The sequence below is a fragment of the Furipterus horrens genome, unplaced genomic scaffold, assembly GCF_987537825.1.
Source record: "Furipterus horrens unplaced genomic scaffold, mFurHor1.1.pri manual_scaffold_3, whole genome shotgun sequence".
In the NCBI taxonomy this organism is placed as follows: Eukaryota; Metazoa; Chordata; class Mammalia; order Chiroptera; family Furipteridae; genus Furipterus; species Furipterus horrens.
This window is the reverse complement of record NW_028327173.1, coordinates 26,449,395-26,469,413: the sequence shown is the minus strand read 5'-3', so window position 1 is coordinate 26,469,413 and position 20,019 is coordinate 26,449,395. Positions and strand designations below refer to the sequence as shown.

General features: G+C 49.8%; 2 protein-coding genes across 2 annotated transcripts in view; both read left to right on the top strand.

Moving 5' to 3' along the window:
• The window catches only part of BMP8B (bone morphogenetic protein 8b), a 33,213-nt gene that overhangs the window by 1,251 nt on the left and 11,943 nt on the right, over positions 1-20,019 (top strand). The window contains exons 2-3 of the mRNA XM_090269177.1: positions 13,523-13,712; positions 14,105-14,253. Coding sequence (XP_090125303.1) covers positions 13,523-13,712; positions 14,105-14,253 — 339 coding nt within the window. The remainder of the gene's footprint in view (positions 1-13,522; positions 13,713-14,104; positions 14,254-20,019) is intronic.
• OXCT2 (3-oxoacid CoA-transferase 2) lies at positions 16,575-18,024 on the top strand. Its single transcript, XM_090271411.1, is given in 5 exon segments — positions 16,575-16,880; positions 16,883-17,537; positions 17,540-17,791; positions 17,794-17,851; positions 17,853-18,024. Coding segments are annotated over 5 exon segments (1,413 nt in total). The 3' UTR covers positions 17,995-18,024.

Below are 20,019 nucleotides of genomic sequence, written 5' to 3'. Positions count from 1 at the left end.
GCTGTCAGGGGATCAGATGGGGAAGGAGTAGACTCAGCTCAGTGGCGCAGTCTGTGGTCTTGTCCTTCACGCCCAGCACCTGGGACAGGGTTTGACGTGCTGTGAATGTCCAGGTCTGAGGAATGGCCGGGTGGGCAGCTTGGACCCTCATCGTTCTCCCAGGCAAAGCCCAGCTTTTCCTCTGCCGCCAAATCTTGGCGCCTTTTACCCTTAAATTCTCAAAGATCTTTTTTTTCCATTACTAAGCTCCCTTTAATCTACAGTCATGAATATTCATCCCCCATCCACTCTGTCTCCTGTTTGTGGCAAGTGAGGGGCAGCGGTGTGGGCTCAGGCAGATGCCAGACTGGACCTGGGGGTCCACGGGCTACAGCTGAGCTCAGGGTGGGAAGAGCTGAGGGACTGAGAGCTGGGAGACGACCCTTGCCAATGCCACCAGCCTCCCTTCACCTACAACATCACTCCTTTTGTGAGGAGGGGACATTTTTTTTAATATTTGAGAGAGAGAGGGGATGGTAGAAAGAAAGAGGGAGAGAAACATCAACATGAGAGAAAAATACGGATCAATTGCCTTTTGCATGTACCCTTACCTACAACCTAGGCATATGCCCTGATGGAGAATAGAACCTATAAAATTTTGGTCTGTGGGGTGATGCCCAACCAACTGAGCCACACCACCAGGGCTACAGCATCACTCTTAATTCCCCAAACAACCCAGTTAACAGCCATGATGTTCATCCACATCACCCAGATGAGGACAGTGAGGCTGGGAGAGGCAACGTCACACCCAGGATAGCTCAACCTCTATGTGGCCGAGCCAGGACAGGCCCAGGTTGTATGACCCTACATCTGGTTCTCAAGGACATTTCTGCTGACAGGAGAGCAGGCTTTCAGGGCAGAGGGAGCCTGCAGTGGGGTTTAGGCAGAGGAACCGAGGGGATGGAGCAGCAACAGGCAGGGTGGGATCCTCAGCCATTTGCTTCCTACACAAGGGCAGGAAGAGGGGAAGGCCAAAGAGACCTCTGTCCCTCTCAACCCAGAACTGATGGTGGGCTGAGGTGGGGGAGTGAGTAGCAGGAGGCAGCTGTTAACCTCTGCTGAGAGCCCAATGCCAGGCACAGGACTAGGGTCACTGGGTCCTGGATGCTGCCTTCCTGGTTAGAGGGCAGGTTGGGGACTAGGGACAGAGAGTATGTGGAACAGAGACTGGAGTTCTGTCCTTGGGACAAGCTGACCCATGGCTCAGGACCAAGAAGAGCTGTGGATGGAGTCACCCGGAAAATGCCCCCAAGGGAGCCATCTGTTAGAGTGAGTCACCGCCCAGCCCATGTCCTGTTTCCCCCAGCATCCCCTGGGCCAAGGCGTGCACAGCCCTAGTGGGAGCTGCTGCTGTGAATCAAGCAGTGCCCTGAGCTCAAGAAGACCGGGTTTCCCTCCTGACTCTGCTGTGTGACCTTAGGCAAGTCCCTCCCCTCTCTGACCCTCAGGTCCCTCTTTAGTGACCAGTGCATATCAGAGTTGTTGTGTGATTGGTTGATACAGGGGAGGAGCAATAAGTCAGCCCCCTCTTTTAGGGTGAACCTGGGCCTCATTACTGCAGACTCTGGTTCCTCCCAGCTGCTGCCCAGCCTTGGTGTGGATGTGACAGGAATGTCCCCATGTGTCTTCTACATGTGTAAAATCCAGAAACAGATTTTAAAAGCTAGCCAAAGGTGTTTCCACCTATTTTTAGAATAAAACCTAGCATTTGAAGTTCCATATCTTTGAAGTCCTCTTTTCATCCAGCCTCATTCATGGGCTCAGAGAGGTAGAATGGCCAGCCCAGGGCCACACAGCAAGTACATGACATCATCCAGGCAGTGGTTTCCAACCCCAGCTTCTTCCCCAACCATCTCAGCGTGTTTCATTAAAATCTAAGGCCCTCAGGATCAACAGGCTTATCCTTGTTTGGTGGAAGCCCAGTTGTGGGCGGGCCCAGCCAGCTGTCAGAAGGGCCCTCTTTATTCTGACGTACTAATTGCACTAGTAGAAACCTCAGTGAGAGTGGTTTTAGCTGGTAATTACCTAGGCTGATGTGAGGGAGCAGACACCTAGCAGGACGCTCTCCTCATTGGGAGGCCCAGGCCCCAGGCCTCTGAGCCTTCAGCGCCCACGCCCAGTCTCCCACACCTGCTGCCTCCTGCTCCACCTCTCTTATCAGCCTCACCCGGCTCCTGAGAAGCCAGGCCTGGTGCCGGCCAGGCCCGTGACCAGCAATGGCAGCTTGTAGGATCCAGTGGCCATGGGCCTCTCCTAGGTCTCTGGACCAAGGGTTAGGCCTCCGTGACCAGACCTGGTGGCCCTGCCTGGCCTGTCTGTCAATCTTAGCCTTGTAGAATCTTGTCTTCCTATGGCCAGAACACAGTAATGAGGGCAGATATCCACGTGGAGCAGACAGCCTGCCCTTAGTGTTGCCTGGGCTCCGGGAGGGACAGTCCTGAGCTGGAGCAACACCCAGGTTCTGGTCCTCCATGTCCAAGGTCAGGCTGCTTCTCTTCTTTGGGCCTCTGTGTTCCCATCCAGTCTACAGTGATGGTGTCAGAAAAACAAGGGGCCTCCCAGCTCTACCCTGTGGCTCTGTCAGGCTGGCCGAGCCCCTCCTGAGGGAAGAAAGAGACAGGAAGGACCAATTCCGCTTGTTCCTCCTGAATCCTCCACCTCACGTCAGCGTGGTGTCTGGTGTTCATCTTCCAGACTGAGAAGCTGAGGCATGAATAGCACTTCAGGAAGAAATGCAGCCAGAAACGAATGAACCATCTTCACTTTTGTCCCGGCCTTTCCCTGCACCAGACTAATTTATTCCTGGGTCTCAGGCAACTGAGGACAGGCATATTGACAAACTAAGGCTGTTGGATTTGGGAGAGGCAGGACTCCAGCCCAGGTCCTGCTCAGCCCTATGACCTTGAAGGGCTGACTCTTTACCTCCATGAGCCCCAGAGTCACTTTCTTTGATTTTTTACTAGGGAATTTTTTCATCAATTCACTCAGCAAATAGTCATGCGGTACCTGCTCTGTGCCAGGCACAGTTCTAGTTACTGAGCTGTAATAGTGAACCGGAGTCCTTGCCCTCAGGGAGATGACCTTGTAGTGGGAGAGACAGACAACAACACAGGAGCCATAAAGAAGATTGTCAACTCTAGACAGTGACACCCTCTATCTGGACACCAGGACAGGATGGACAGTGGGAGAGCACACAGGACTGGGGTGGGGGGTACTGACCTGGGACTTCGACAGAATTTGCATCTTGACTCTGCCACCTACTCTTAGTGTGATCTGGACTTTCTAGCCCACCTCTTGGAGCCTCAGTATCCTCTACTGTAAAATGGAGACTCTCATGGTAGTGACCCTATAGGGCTGATCAGAGATCATGTGAGATGACACCTAGGGGTGACCTCATGTCCAGACCTCCATATCTGTTTCTTCATTTCCATCTCATAGTTACTGTCACATCTTTGTTTTAAGGAGAAGAATGAGGCTCAGAGAAGTGAGGTGATCTTCCCAAAGGTACACTGCAGGTGATCTCCCTGCCTGTACATACTCTGTTCTTCTCCTATGTAGAAACTGCCTCTCCACCCACCTCGAGGCCTGGCTTATCATTAGGTCCAGTAAGTGCTGCTGAATTGGACTGTACTGAATGTATGTTGTAAACTGAGAATCCTGTTTAAAAACTTCTTTTTGTTTTGGGATTTATAGAACTAATTCATGCTCATTGTAGAAAATTCATATCATATAGATTTATTATAGAATTTCATTATAGAAAATTCAGATTATATGTTTAGAAACATAAAATGGAAGTCCCTAGTAATCCTCCCTCTACCTTAGAGACAATCATCATTTTATTTTTTTAAGTATATTTTATTGATTATGTTGTTACAGTTGTTCCAATTTTCCCTTTTTTTCCCCCCTCTGCCAGGTGCCTCCCTTCCCTCCAGCAATCCCCTGCGCCCTTAGTTCATGTCCATGGGTTGTGCATGTAAGTTCTTTGGCTTATCCCTTTCCTATACTATTCTTAACTTCCCCCTGTCTATTTTTTTCCTGCCAGTTATGCTTCTTAATCCCTGCACCATTTCCCCCTTCCTCCTCCTTCCCCCTCCCAGCTGCTAACCCTCCAAATGATCTCCATACCTATGATTCTGTTTCCGTTCTGGCTGTTTGCTTAGTTAGTTTTTGTTTTTTAGATTCAGTTGTTGATAGTTGTGAGTTTGTTGTCATCTTACTGTTCATAGTTTTGATCTTCTTTTTCTTAAATAAGTCCCTTTAGCATTTCATGTAATAATGGCTTGGTTATGATGAATTCCTTTAGCTTTACCTTGTCTGGGAAGCACTTCATCTGCCCTTCCATTCTAAATGATAGCTTTGCTGGATAGAGTAATCTAGGTTGTAGGTCCTTGCTTTTCATCATTTTGAATACTTCTTGCCAGTCCCCTCATGCCTGGAAAGTTTCTTTTGAGAAATCAGCTAATAGTCTTATGGGAACTTCTTTGTAAGTAACTCTCTGCTTTTCACTTGCTGCTTTTAAAACTCTCTTTTTATCTTTAACCTTTGGCATTTTAATTATGTTGTGTCTTGGCGTGGTCCTCTTTGGGTCCAACTTGTTTGGGACTCTGTGCTTCCTGGACTTGTATGCCTATTTCCTTCACCAAAGTAAGAAAGTTTTCTTTCATTTTTTCAAATAAGTTCTCAATTCTTGCTTTTTCTCTTCTCCTTCTGGCACCCCTATGATTTGAATGTTGGCACATTTAAAATTGTCCCAGAGGTTCCTAAGCCTCTCCTTATTCTTTTTGCATTCTTGTTTCTTTTTGATTCTGGTTGAATGTTTATTTCTTCCTTTTGATCCAAATCATTGATTTGAATCCCAGCTTCCTTCCTTTCACTGTTGGTTCCCTCTATATTTTTCTTTATTTCATGTTGTGTAAACTTCATTTCTTCCCTTAGGTGTTTGTCATACTCAGTGAGTTCTTTGAGCATCCTTATCACCAGTGTTTTGAACTCTGCATCTATAGGTTGGCTGTCTCCATTTTGTTTAGCTCTTTTTCTGGGGTTTTGTTCTGTTCTTTCATTTGGGACATATTTCTTTGCCTCCTCAATTTGGCAGCCTCCCTGTTTTGTTTCTATGTGTTAGGTAAAGCTGCTTTTACTCCCTGTCTTAGAAGCAAGGGAACCTGTGTGGGGTGGAGCCTTAGGTAATTGCCAAGGTGGGGCCATCCATCTCACTACTCTGTGGCTCTGTTTGTGGTGGCATCCTAGGGGACAATGCTACTGCCTGGCTTCTGGCAATTTGTCCAGCACTTGCCCCATTTCCAGTCACTTCATCCACTTCCTGGAATGCAATTGGCACCCTCCCAGTTGCTGCCCTGGGGGTTGTGTATATTCTAAGACCATGCGGGCCCTTTAAGCAGTGAAAATCTGGCAGTTTCTTCAGCCACCCCAACCCCCACTGGTTTCTACAGCTAGGGGTAATGGGGATTTATCTTTCCAGTGCTGGAACCATGGGCTGTGGGGTCTGGCATGAGACTGGGATCACTCACTCCCAGAGTATCCCTCTTGACTTTTATCCAGCACATGTGAATGTGGGACCATCTGTTCCACCTTCACTTGTCCAACCCACACTGCCTCTCCTGCCCCGTCTCCATGATTCTGTCCTCCTACCCATTTGGATGAATGTGGCTTCTTTAAATCTTTGGTTGTTGGACTTCCATATAGCTTGATTTTCTGACAGTTCTGGTTGTTATTTGTTTTTGAGGTCTGGTTGTAATTCTTTCTATGATTGTGCCAGGAGGCGAAGCATGTCTACCTAGTCCTCCATCTTGACCAGAAGTTATGACACTGAAACTCATCATTTTAATCTTTTGGTGTAGCTCCCCAACCAGACCTGATATTTAATTAATATAGATACTAACATTTTATTTTTATTTTTTTACAAAGTGGGACATAAATGCCCACTGTTTTGCTATTTTGTCTTTTAATTAACAGTAAATCCTTTATCCATCTTAAAAACTTACTATTGGAATGACCACATGCCCAAAGGTCTTTGTTTTAAAAAAAATTATTTACTTCAGTTTTACTGAGGTATAGTTGATATATAAAATTGTAAGATATTTAAAATGTACATTGTGGTTATTTGATATATGTATGCATTGTTAAGGAATTCTCTTTTCCCATCTAATTTATTAACACATCCATCGCCTCACATATTAACCTTTTTTTTCTTATAAGAACATTTAAGTTCTACTCTCTTAGAAAATTTCAGTTATACAGTACAGTGTTGTCCCCTGTAGTCAACATGTTTTACATTAGATCCTCAGACTTCATCTTACAGGTGAAAGTTTGTACTGTTTTATCACCCTCTGCCTATTTCCCCCACCCGCAGCCCCTGGCAATCACTTCTCTGCTCTCTGTTTCTATGAGTTTGACTTATTAAAAAAATATTCCACATATAAGTGATACTATGCAGTATTTATCTTTGGCTTATTTCTCCTGGCATCATGCCTTCAAAGTTTATCCATGTTGTCACAAGTGGCAGAATATTTTTATTTCTCATGGCTGAGTAATATTTCATTATATATATATATATAATTTATCCACTTCTTCATTGATGGCTATTGGTGGAAACAACATAGGTTGTTTCAATATCTTGAATATTGTGAATAATGCTGCAATGAGCATGGGAGTGAAGATATATCTTTAATATTCTATTTTCATTTCCTTTGGATAAATACCCAGAAGCGAGATTGCTGGGTCATATAGTGGTTCTACTTTTAATTTTTTGAGGAACCTCCACAAGGATTTCCATAGTGGTAGTACCTATTTACATTGCCAGCAATGGTACACAAGGGTTTCCTTTTTTCTACATCCTTACTAACATCTGTTATCTTGTCTTTTTGATGATATTTCACTGTAGTTTTGACTTGCATTTCCTTAATGATTAGTGATGTTGAGCACTCTTTTCTCTACCTGTTGGCTGTTTGTACGTCATTTTTTTTGAAAAAATGTCTATTCAGTTCTTCTGCCCATTTTAAAATCAGATTGTTGTTTTTTGTTTGCTTTTGAGTTGTATGAGTTTTTTATATATTTTCGGTATTAACTCCTTATCAGATACATGGTTTGTAAATATTTTCTCTCATTCCATAGGTTGCCTTTTCATTTTGTTGATGGCTTCCAAAGGTATTTCTCTTCCTCTGAATTGACGGTGGGTCCCTTTTCTCCAAAACCCTGTCTGGTCACCAGGATGGTGTGCCCTGTGAGTTCCTAATGACTAACTCCTCCTCCCCAACCCTCATCTATTCAGTGTTCTCTCACTTGTCTGGGATAAATGAGTACTATTGCCCCCAGGTGATAGAGGAGGAAGTTGAGTCTGAAAGAATGTAAGTGACTGGCCCAGTTCCTGAGTACCCAGATCTGCAGTGAAAACTGGATCACAGCATCAGGAGGGTCAGCCCTGGGGGAGAAGATCAGAGTGGTTAGTTACTCCGAGGTAAGACACACTGGATTTTTAATCGTGTGTCTACCACTCAAGAGCTGAGAGATGTGGAACAGTTGTCTTAAAATCTCTGCATCTCAGTTTCCTCAGCTTTACAATTGAGATAATACCCATGTCACCGTACAGTGGTTAAATAGGTCAGGCATTTAAAAACTTAGCAAATGCCAGGCACTGCTCAAGATGGCAGTCAATACGGTGAGGGCTGCTGTGTTTATCGTCGCCCCTCTCCAACTGGCGAAGAACACGGTTCTGATTAGGCTGCCTGGGTGAGCATGGCCTGAAATAGGATGTGTAATGTGCACATTATGGTGCCCTGCACAGGTCAAGTCTTAAAAAATGAAAGCTGGCACATTATTTCTCACCTCTCTTCCTTTGACCAGAACACCCATCTCCATTTCTGCTTGTCAGAATTCTCCCACTCTCAAACATGTTTTCTAGAAAAGCGTCTCTGACCCCCTTCCCCAAGGCATCCTGCGTGGTTATGGTCTTCATGCTCTTTCATGTGTGTTGTTCTTAGGATTCTAGTTGCTTTCTACCTGTAAATTCAGGGATGTGTCTACCTCCTTTCTGCTCCTCCCCAGGAAACCATGAACCACCTTGGAACAGGGACCAAATCTGATTCTTCATGCCCCTCCCCCTGCTATGCATCCTAGTCTCTGAGTCAGGCGCTCAAAGCGTGTGGGCAAAGCTGAAAGAAAGAGGAATTCAGTGGGAGGCAGGGGCAGGACCAAGTGAAGGAGTCTGGCCTGGCCGGTGGTGCCACCCCTCTCTGTCATTTTGGAAGGTGACAATGGGTACAGCATGTCCCTGGGGCCTCCCCTGGGTCCTCCCCTGGGACCCCAAGTCTCTGCAGGGTTCTGCCTGGAGGAAGGTGGCTTCAGCAGGTGTTCTCAGGGCACCTGCTGACAGAAGAACCTTGAAGACAGGTGACCCCCATCCCAGTGTTGCCACTCAGAGGAACCCTAGGGCCACTCATTTTATATTGGCTCCGAGTCTGAAAGTCCACACAAAGGACCCCTAACCTGACAAGTGACCCCTGGCAAGTCTCTGCCCCTTCTGGGCCTCAGTTTCCCCACCTATGCAGGATTGCCTCAAAGGCCTTTCCAGCTCTGACCAAAGAATGTGCCCACCCCTGTCTACTGATGGGGGCTCCTCCAGGGGTGAGGCACAGAATGGAGGCACATCAGCCCATCTCCTCCTGGGAACACATTCCCCACAGGAGAGAAGGATGTGTCACCCAGACCACATCTTTCTGGAAAACGCCCACAGTTCAGTTCTCTCCCTGGGTTTGAACTGGAGGAATTGCATCCTCCTTGCTCCCATCTCCTTGGATCTATTTTTGGCCTTGGCGGGCTTGATGTGGTGGAGTGTGCGGGTGTTCCCTTTTAATTTGGGGTCTGAAGCCGTCTGAGGCCCGGACCGGTAATTATGAGTGCAGAGCCATTTATGGAAAGAGCTCCAAAAAAAGTCAGTAATGAGAACTGACTAAAAATACCTCAGCAATGAAACCCTGGGCCTGCTCTCGGCAGCGCTGAGATTTCTGGTGGGAGAAAGCCATTCAGGATGCAGAATCCATAGGTGATCAATTCTGTGGCTCCTCCATGGGCCTGCACAGGCCGTGGGGACCCAGGCCTTGTTTTAGGTCTGCAATGGGCCCCTTGGCCTCTGTTACCAACAGGACAGCCTGACAGGCCAAGCCCGTTCACCTGTGGGGCCCTGGGGGAGCCTACCCTCCACCTTAGGGCCAGCAAGCCCCCCAGGAAAGTGAAAAGCATGAGTGTCCTCTGATGGAGCGCATACTGTGACATGGAAGCCACTCCCAGACCAGCAGCAAGGGTGGGGGTGCTGGACACTGAGCCACTGTCCTGGGGACCCGCAGCCCTTGGGAAGAAGGGGACGGAGCCTCCCATTTCCACATCTCACTGTTTGGTCCCTGCCCTCAGACTGCTCCCCATCCACGGGGGCAGATGAACCAGGGACAGGGGCCCCGAGATGGGGAGACCAGCAGGCTGACCTGTTGTGGGGTCAGAGGAGATGGAGGGCTTTTACAGCTGGACTGGGAGGAAAGCAGTCTTCAGACATGGCATGGGGGCCACCCAGGGGAGAGCGGCTTCGAGGAGGGACTCAAGGGAGGGTGTTGGCAGCCAGAAGGCCCAGGAGGGCGAGTGGATGAGCCAGGCCAACCCAGGGGGGTCCTGAAATGCAGAGCCCAGCTTAGGCCCCTCCTGGGGCCCTGTGGGGCTGGGGAATGGTTTGAGGGCAGGAAGGACAGACGGACAGGTCAGAAGATTCTATTCTCTTAACAGCTGCTCTGGGCTGGAGGAAGAGGGGTTCTTTTGCAGTCTTACTTTTTGGACAGAAACAAGATCGACTCAGGTCATCTGGGTGACTCTCAATTTTGTCCAGGACACAAAAATAGCCAAAGGCCTTGCTGGTGTCGGACTGGTGGACACAGGGTGTGGCATCTGGAGGTGTAGCCTGTGAGTGGTGGATGCAGGGCCTCAGAGGCCACCTCCTGCCCACAGGGGCCCTTCCTGCGAATGTGGGACCCAGAGGTTGTTTAATCGGGCTGGAGGAGAAGGCCCAGAGTCCTATTAGTGCATGGTGATTCATGATTGTTTATTGTTCCGGAAGCCACATTAAGGCCATTCAGAAACTAAATTTGTTTGCTGCTTCCCAAGACAGAAGCTGGTTCAGTGTTTGAACATTTTTGGCAGGTTTTATAATTCTGTGGAAAATAAACATTTAGAGGTCCCTATTGAGCAAGGCATAGCTTTGTGCTCATGGCTTCTCACACGTTTGCCATTGTGTCCTTGGTATTGTTGCGTCAACGGGTAAATTCCTATGTCATTTTGCTAGGGTATTGCAGGAAGATATTGGCACGTTCCTCTCCACAGCATTGCTACCAGCAACGTGTGAGAATGTTCACGTTCGCTCTTACCTATTTCTCAAAGGAATGCGGTACTGACCACCCTATGAAAAGAAGCCCTCACCCCTTTCCCATTACCATAACCCTCTACTTTTCACTTATGAGAGATATGACATCCCCTATTTTACTTGTTTTTTAAAATTTTTTTGTCTCCCCCATTAGACTGTAAACTCCACAAGTGCAGAGACATGACTTCTCTGTCTTGTATTTCCGGTGTCCAACACAGAGTATTACATACAGTGTGAACTTGATAATTGTGATAGGTTGAACTTGATAAAGTAATGAATAAATAAATCATCAAATGAGTACAGTTATTTAGAAACACATCATTCTGAGTCTCCCCTTCCCTCCACCCCACAGCCTTGGATTTTCTGCCATGGCCTCTTGACAGTATCACATCTTGGCACAAAGTTGGGCAATTGCAAGTCAGGCTTATTCTAAACTCCTGTTGAACGGCCACCCCGCCCAGTCCACTGCCTGTTTACAAAGCTCTTTCACAGCCTGTGAGGAAAGCTGGGCAATATCTTTATTCCCAGTTCACAGAGGAGGAGACAAAGCCAAGAGGGGAAGTACATGCCTGCAGCGCCAGGCCTGCAATGACCAGTGGCCAGAGCGCTCCACGCTGCCGAAGCTGCCTCACTGGCTAAAGCCGGCTGGATCTGCACAGTTAACAGGGAGGAAATAGAGGGGCCAGAAAATGCTTTCCCAGAACACCACTTTGGGGAAATATCTTTCCTAATGCAAAGCAAGAACCACTGAAAAAGCTGCAAATCCACAGGTATCCTCTTCCCACTCTCCCCACTGACCGTCAGATAAATGAGTCGCTCTCTTTACCCCGTTCCACACCTCAGGAAATTTCATCATTTTTGATGAAAATCTTTTTTCTAAAAGTTTCCCACCTTCTGGTGTTTGCCTGGGGCAGCCAGGGTGGGCAGTTTCCTGTGCTGAAGCTACTGGGTGGCTTATCAAAACTCACAGAACGGAAGTTTGGAACTAGAGTCAGTTCAGGTGAACAAGGCGCTCTTCGCCCTGCAAAGGAGGGAGGCCGCATGGCGTGGTGCCTGCGTGGACCTGGCAGGTTTGTGGGTTGTTCGCTCAGTCGGTGGATCCAACATGAAAGTCAGCGTCAGGCCTGCAGATTCCCAGTGACCCAGCCGTCAGTTCCCGCGGTGCCTGGGGATAGATACACATAACGACGCTTTGACAGGGTCTGATGAAGGGTGCGAAGGAATGACTCTCCTTCACTCTGCGCCACACTCTGTGACAGCCAACAGCCTGGACCTCTTTTATCCTGCAGATCCGGGATTCTTAAACAGCCACGTAGTGGAGGTGGTCTGTGTGGTCTCAGAATTAACAGGATTGTCACCAAAGTTGTGTGTGTGCATGAGTCTGTCTGTCCAGAACCCTGCCCTCCCTGCTCTCTGCCTGTGCGGGGGAACCTGATGCCAACCTGTGTGTCTGAAACAGCCTGGCTCCCGCTGGGCATTTGCTGCATGTCCCGCGCCCTATCTAACGATGGACATTTTATTTCCTCTTCTTCCCAGTCTGGGGATGAAACACTCATCGCCTCCTGCCCAAACACGTGTGTCTGCTGGCTCCACGCAGCACAGCTGTTTGCCCCATCCATCACTGGACCAGGGTCCCACCGCGAGGACAGGAAGTGCTCCCCACATCCACCTCCGCCACCCGCCTGGTGACTTGTGGTCACTGAGCCCAGGAGCCAGAGAGAGAATTTTTTAAAAGACTCTCAGACATATAATTAAAATCTCAGTGTTGGGTTTTGGGGAAGGTGCTGGGCGGCTCCCGCCCCTGCTTTCCGGAAACACAGATTTTTAGTATTTGAAAGTGACAGAAGGCTAAAGTGAGATGGCCCTAAATATACTGTCCTGGGCATTTCCGGCAGCTGGGGGAAATGTGGGATTCATTCTGAACCCGAGGCCTCTTGCCCAAAGTATTGGGCCAGCCCCACAATGGGGCCACCTTGGGTTCCCCTCCAGCCTGTGCTTCACCCCGCCTCGACGCACAGCTTTCACTCCACGTCAATCACCTGCACCCCTGCTGCCTGGAACCCTGGCCCACCACTGGCCAGAGGCATAGCCCATGGTCCTAGGCCAGAGCTCCAACCCTCTGCAGTTGGGACACAGCCAGACTCATACTCCATTCCCAACCCCGCTGATGTGTGGGTGGCCCTGGCCCACTCAACCTGTGCACTCAATGTCCCCTCTGCCTAGAATGCCTTCCCTACAACTCTTCACCTGCCAAGACTCCATCCATATTTCAAGTCCAATTCAGATGTCACCTCTTTCAGGAAGCCTGCTTAGATTGCACCACACCATGGGACCCTTCAACTTCCCCAGCATTTGGCAGGGCCTCTCCAGGAGCTATCACTCCTACCTTGCTTCTCCTTATTCTTTCCCATCTCTCCCTCTGGCTCTCCCTCCTCCTTCATCTTGCTCCAAAAGTACCTGCCATCCTTTTGCCCTTTGCTGTGTTTTATGGCTGCTCTTTTCCTGCCTGTGCTGTTAGTCCCTCGGCTCTAGGCCTTTTCTCACGCTCATCCCTTCCTCTACAGCATCCTTTTCCCATGACCTCCTGGCAAATTTACTGTCACCCCTCTAGGCCCAGCTCCAGTGCCAGCTGTGAGCGCTCACTGTCCCCCACATCCCATCGACACACATCGATAGACTCTGAAATGCATTCAGTCATGTGTGTGCCCACCACGTGGCCTTTTCTGCCCTGGGCCTGAGGTCCATCTCTCCAGAGGAGGATCTATCGTCCCTGCCTCCTCTGTGGGTCCCAGAGCCAGCAGGAGCTGAGCCAGGACCTGCTGGGTTTGAGGCGTGGGGGCCAGAAATGGAAGCTGCCCTTGCTGGACCCGGCTGCGTGTCAGGTGCTGTGCTGGGTACTTCACAACGGGGCTCACGGGGTCCTGTCAGCACGATGGAGCCAAGCCCGGTCCCCAAGGAGGAAGCGCCTCTCCCCAGGCAGCCCAGGCCCCTGCTCCCACCAGGCCCTGCCACCCTGGAGCCCGAGCCCGAAACCAGCAGTGAACACCAGCCTGCTTTGTCTTGCAGTGGAGCTCGACCGCACCCTGGGCCACCAGCAGCCCCACTGGAAGGAGTTCCGCTTTGACCTGACCCAGATCCCAGCAGGGGAGACGGTCACAGCTGCCGAGTTCCGGATTTACAAGCTGCCCAGCACCCACCCGCTCAACAGGACCCTCCACGTCAGCGTGTTTGAGGTGGTCAGGGAGCGAGCCAACAGGTGCCTGCCCCACACCCCACCTCCCAGCCAAGCCTCTGTCGGTGTGTCTGGCCCGGCCTTGTGGGCTACATTTCCCAGAGGACAGATAGGGAGCTTCCTGGGAGCACACCCTTCTGATGAAGGATGCTTGGCCCAAGGCCCTGGCTTCAAGTCGCCTCCCTATTGTCCTGGCTGTGGGACCTTGGATGGGTCACTGAGCTGCCAAGCCTCAGTTTCCCCATTGTCCACAGGGGCAGTAGCACTTTTCTACGGTAGATATGGTGAGGTAAAGCAGTAAGGCGCCCAGCTCAGAGCCAGGAGGGTCGATGCCCCATGAGTGGTCCCCCAGGTGGGCACTGGAAACACAAAGGCAGCTGTGCCGGCTTCGGTTAATTGTTCTTTCGTATCCACAGGGAGTCTGACTTGTTCTTTTTGGATCTTCAGACGCTCCGAGCTGAGGACGAGGGCTGGCTGGTGTTGGACGTGACAGCAGCCAGTGACCGCTGGCTGTTGAACCGTAACAAGGACCTGGGACTCCGCCTCTATGTGGAAACGGAGGACGGTAAGACTCTGGGGTTGGGCAGCAAACCTTCTCCTGGGGCTCTGATCGGAGAGGCCTGGGTTGAATCCCAGCCCAGCAGCTTTCCCACTGAAACCTTGGCAGGTTACTTACCCTTCCAGGCCTTTGTTTTCTCATGTATAGGAGGACTCACGCGTTCATTCATTCTCCAGGTGTTTGGGGGCAGAGCCTCCTTTATCCTGGGCAGTGGGGATAGGAAGCCTGAAGGTGGACCCCAGATTGGCGTGTGTGACCACAGCACGGGACCGCCGTGGCTGGAGCAGAGCGGGTCAGGGAGAGGGTGGGAGGAGAGGAGACTGAGAGAGGCGGGCAGGGGCATTCTGAGTTCGGGTAAACCAGGGTAAGCGGTTGGGGTTTTTAGGGAGCTTTTGGAATTTAATAGCAGTGGAGGATGGCAGGATCTGATTCAGCTTTTACAGAAGATCCCTTGAGGAGGTGTGGCATCGCTCCCGCCCCTTCGGCGTGGGCTGCCCTTAGTGACTGGCTTCCCAGGGAACAGTGTATAGGGGGAGGGGAGGCAACCTGACAGCAGAAAAGCCAACCAGCACCACCTCAGCCAGGTGATCCGGGTTCCCGTGAATAAGTCATGTGGCCACCGTGTACCCTGGATATGACGGGGTGAGAAGGATACTTCTTGGTCTTCTCCCGAAACCCATAACCCCTGCATAGCCATGAGGAAAACATGAGACAGACCCAAATTGAAGGACAGCCTACAGGATGTCTGACAAGTACTTCTCAAGGCTGTCAAGGTCATCAAAAACAAGGACAGCCTGAGAAGTTGTCACAGCCCAGAGGTGCCTGAGAATGGGATCCTGGGAGAGAAAAGGGACATTAGGGAAAGTTAATGAAACTTGAATAAATAGTGCTGTTTAGTTAATAAGAAGACACTGACATTGGTCCATTAGTTGTGACAAATGTACCATAGTAATTGAAATGTTCCCAGGGGACGCTGGGTCTGGATGCATGGGAATGCTCTATACTATCTGCAATTTTTCTCTACATCTTAAATACTGTAAAGTAAAAACTTTATTTATTGATCATTTGCATGAATTAAACATGTCCTGACTTTAGCAGGATGTGTGAACTGTTGGGGACAGGAGTGAAGTGAAGCCAGAGAGGTCCCAGGAGCCACAGTATCCAGCTGAGAGCTGTGACGCAGTTGGTAGCAGCAGAAATGGAGAAAAGTGGGTAGAGGACTCAAGGGTAAAGTGGACTGAGCCAGCGGATATATTTTTTTTAAGTACAATTTACATTCAGCATTATTTTGTATTAGTTTTGGGTGTGCAGTATAGTGCTTAGATAATCATACACTTTAAGAAGTGTTCCCCTGATATTTCCAGCACCCACCTGGCACCATACATAGTTATTACAATATTATCGACTCTGTTCCCTGTGCTATATTTTCACCCTGTGACTATTCTGTAACCACTAATCTGTACTTCTCAATCCCTTCACCTTTTTCACTCCGTCCCACAGCCCCCTTACCCTCTGAGAACCAGTGGTGAAGGGATTGAGAAGTATATCTATTTTAAAAATCCACTGTGTGCCAGTGGATTAAAAAAAAAGATTATATATATATAATATATACACACACACAAACACACACATTATATATATATATATCTTTTTCTTGCCTGTTGGGGAAACAAGAGGAGGGGCAGGTTTGAGGTAGGAAATGAAGATTTCTCTCTGGGCTCCAATATCATTCATAGCCCTGGCAGAGGTCCATAAAAATAGCATTCCAGGACAGGTATGTGCTGGAGACACACGTGTGGGTGGGAACCACTGACAGGAAAGTGGATTTAGAGTCTTAAAACTGGAGCAGGCCACCTGGGGAAGGGGCTCAGTGATGGAGCCTGAAGGGGACCTGTGACTGAGTCTTCTGCTGAGTGGTGCCACTGGGGACTCCCTAAGCAGATGGTCTTTGTGGATGCACCCCCTCCCCTACTGTCAGAGTGGACAGTCCTGAGCAGGTCCCCTCCACCACCTCTCTGTGTGCTGTTTCTGGGCCGGGAGGCTGGGCATCTCCCATGCCCCTCAAGTGGGAGAAGTGGCTGGGCGTCTTGGGGGCACCAACGGGCTGGCGCATCACCGCATGGGCGCCCTCCCTGCTCTTTGACTAGCAGCTCGGCGCGCACAAAGCCTGTTCCTGGTACGGTCTATCCTGGAATGCCCCAGAGCAGCATAATAGGATGGCCACCCTTCGGCTCCTAGGGGTTTCTCTCAGGCGCTGTGTCCCCGCCTGACGCTCGGGCAGTGTCTGCAGCTTCGTCACCAGCACTCGTGCCCGTGCCAAGTTCTAAATGGATTCCGTGGACACCGTGAAGGACATCTCCGATGGAGCGAAGATCACCGTTGGCGGCTTCGGGGTGTGTGGGATTCCAGAGAACCTGAGAGGGGCGCTGCTCAAGACCCGCGTGAGGTACTTTACCGTGGTCAACAGCAACGTGAGCGTGGACAACTTCGGGCTGGACCTTTTACTGGAGACCAGGCAGATCACCCGCATCATCTGCTCCTATGTGGGTGAGAATGCGCTCTGTGAGCACCAGTTCTTGGCTGGAGAGCTGGAGCTGGAGATGATGCCCCAGGGCACCCTGGCCGAGCACATCCACGCCAGGGGGGGCCGGGGGGGCCCACCTTCTCTGCGCCCACCACCTACCAGACCCTGGTGCAGGAGGGAGGCGCCCCCGTCAGGTACCACCATGATGGCCACATCGCCGTCATGAGTCAGCCCAGAGAGATGAGGGAGTTTCAGGGGTGGCACTATCTCCTGGAGCACGCCATCACAGCGGATTTTGCTTTGGTGAAAGGGTGGAAGGCCGACCGTGTGGGAAATGTCATCTTCAGGAGGAGCGCCCAGAATTTCAACATGCCCATGTGTAAAGCTGCGGAAACCTCAGTGGTGGAGGTGGAAGAAGTTGTGGATGTGGGGTCATTTGCCCCAGAAGATATTCATATTTCTCACATTTACATAGATCGCATGATACATGGGGGAAAGAATTAGAAAAGAATTCAGCATGTAACAATTCGGAAAGATGAAGATGGAAAAGCCGGGTCTTTGGATGATGCAAGGATGCGAATCATCAAACGAGCAGCTCTTGAATTTGAGGATGGCATGTATGCCCACTTGGGCATAGGAATCCCTCTTCTGGCCAGCAACTACATCAGCCCCAATTTAACTGTTCATCTTCACAGTGAAAATGGAATCCTGGGCTTGGGTCCATTTCCAGTAAAAGAGGAGGTGGATACAGATCTCATCAATGTGGGCAAACAGTGACAGTTCTTCCCGGGGGCTGTTTTTCCTCCAGCGATGACTCATTTGCCATGATCCGAGGGGGACACCTCTACCTGACCATGGTAGGAGCCATGCAGTTTTCCAGATATGGTGACCTGGCTAATTGGATGATCCCCAGAAGGAGGATGAAGGGAATGGGAGGTGAGATGGATTTGGTGTCCAGTATCAAGACCAGAGTAGTAGTCACCATGGAGCATAGCAGCAAGGCCAACAAACCCAAAATTTTAAGAAATGCACAATGCCCCTGACTGGGAAGCAGTGTGTGGACCAGATCATCATGGAAAAGTCTGTTTGGTGTGCACAAGAAGGAAGGACTGACACTGATTGAGTTCTGGGAAGGCCTGACCAGGGAGGACATCAAAAACAGCACGGGCAGCACGTTTGCCCTCTCGCCCAATGTCAGACCCATGCAGCAGGTGACACCCTAACTGGGAAGGTGGCCTTGCTCACAGAGGCTGTGTTTTCCATTTTAACCTCAGGATTTCATCCAAAGGAAGGCAGGAATCACATTTATTCATTTCATAAGCAGTTTTCTCCTGCCATCTCAGGCTAGAAAGACTTTGTTTTCTCAAGAGGGACTGACTTTAACAAAACAAAAGGAACACAGATGTTTATCTTGTATGGTCTGTGAGTACTGAGAAAGCTCTGCTACAGTCGCCACAGACATTGGATGCCCTCTTCACTGTGATGTTTACATTAAATCTGTGCAGCTTGAGGTCACCCCATAGGAAGGATTTCTTCCCTCATGAATGAATCATGAATGCAGGGGAAAATGATCAGGGAGGCAATATATTGCTCCACCCAGGGTATAGCTGAGGCTCCATTTCACTAGTACAATGAAAAACTACAAACATTAAAGTCTGTTTGTGATCCGAGACATGCTGCCTGAATGAAATGTTTTTCCTTTGGCCTTATTTTTTTCCTTTCTAATTTCTCTCAACTTTATTTTTTTTTAAGATTTATTTATTTACTTTTAGAGAGAGGGAAAGAGAGGAAGAAAGAGAGGGAGATGACCAAGAATCTAACTGACCTTCCAGTTTGCAGGCCGGCTATCCACTGAGCCACAGCAGCCAGGGCTCTTTTGGCCCTTCTGACTTTTCTTTTGTGGCCCTTCATTTTGCGACTAAATTCTGTTTCCCTGCAGCCTCGTCCCCTCCAACTCCAGATGTCTCCTCCTCGTTGCTAAATAGGTGTCTCTAGAAAGAAAGCAAGACCTCTTCAGTGGGACAGTGACTGGGTAATGGAAGCTGCTGTAGGGGGAGAGCCTGTTGGTGTTGACGTGCCACCGGGAAGGTTTCTCCATAAACAGTCCACCTGTGTGTTGCCAAAGGCTATGGCTTATGAGAGGAGGAGTTGTAGAAACCTAACCAATGGATTGAAATGGGTTTTCTCATCTTAACTTATAGTGTTCCTGTGTCATCCTGAACAGACACTGAGATCCTTCCTCTCTTGTGGAGCCCAATCCAGCCTCTTGTTAATACTCTCTTATAATCCAAAAGGGGCTGTGAGGTAGTTTATCCTGAATCCTTCATGTCAAAGAGAACAAAGAAAAAAGTGAGTTTTTATGTGTGTGTTTGGGGATGGAGGGGGTGTTACAACCTGACATGGAGCTTGCACTTCCTCAGCATAGCTCTAGGGGGCGCACAACCGACACGAACCCCGGGGGGTAAGGACAGGAAATTCCTGCTGGACCAGCAAGGCTTTTCCCGGAGGCCTCATCGGTGCCTCAGGCAGATCCTGGAATGGAGAGGTGGGAGACAGTGCTCACTGAGGGGACCGTTTGGTGGTGGTGGTGGGGAAGTGGCCAAGGACCATGACCAGATTGGGGTGGGTGGCATGGAATGTCACTGAGTGGACAGGGGCACCTTTGGGGGCTTCTGGGCAGAAGTGCCCTGGGTGTCAGGAGAACTTTGCATCAGCAGTGTGGATCAGGCAGAGGTTTGGGGGGCAGACAAGTTACAGGGCTGTTAAGCAGTAGAAAGAAGGAAAAGGATGGAGTTTCCCATCCTCATGGGTAGAAGCCACACCTATGGAACAAAAACAGACCAGGTTAACAGCTGGGATTCCCTTCAAGGTTTCAACAATGCACCCCAAGTGTCCTTTAATGTGGCACCAAGGTCACATCCATGACTGGTGCAGGGGCTGCAGGGAAGGGCCAGGTGCCACCCAGAGCCTGGGGGAGAGAAGGCAGCCATCTTGGCCTGGCACATTTGGGGAGGGGAATGACTTAGGGTTTGACACCTGCCCTGGGACAGGATAGGGCAGGTGAGTTGCCAAGACATCTGGACCCTGATGGGGCAGACTCAGAAATGGGGTGGAGCGGGAAGTTTTATTGGGCCCCCCTGACTCAGAGGAACAGCATGTTCCATCTGGGCCTAAGGAGGAAGTCCTGCGTGGCCCACATCTCCAGGCATGGCCACACAGGTGCCTGCCAGCACCCTCACATGGTCAGG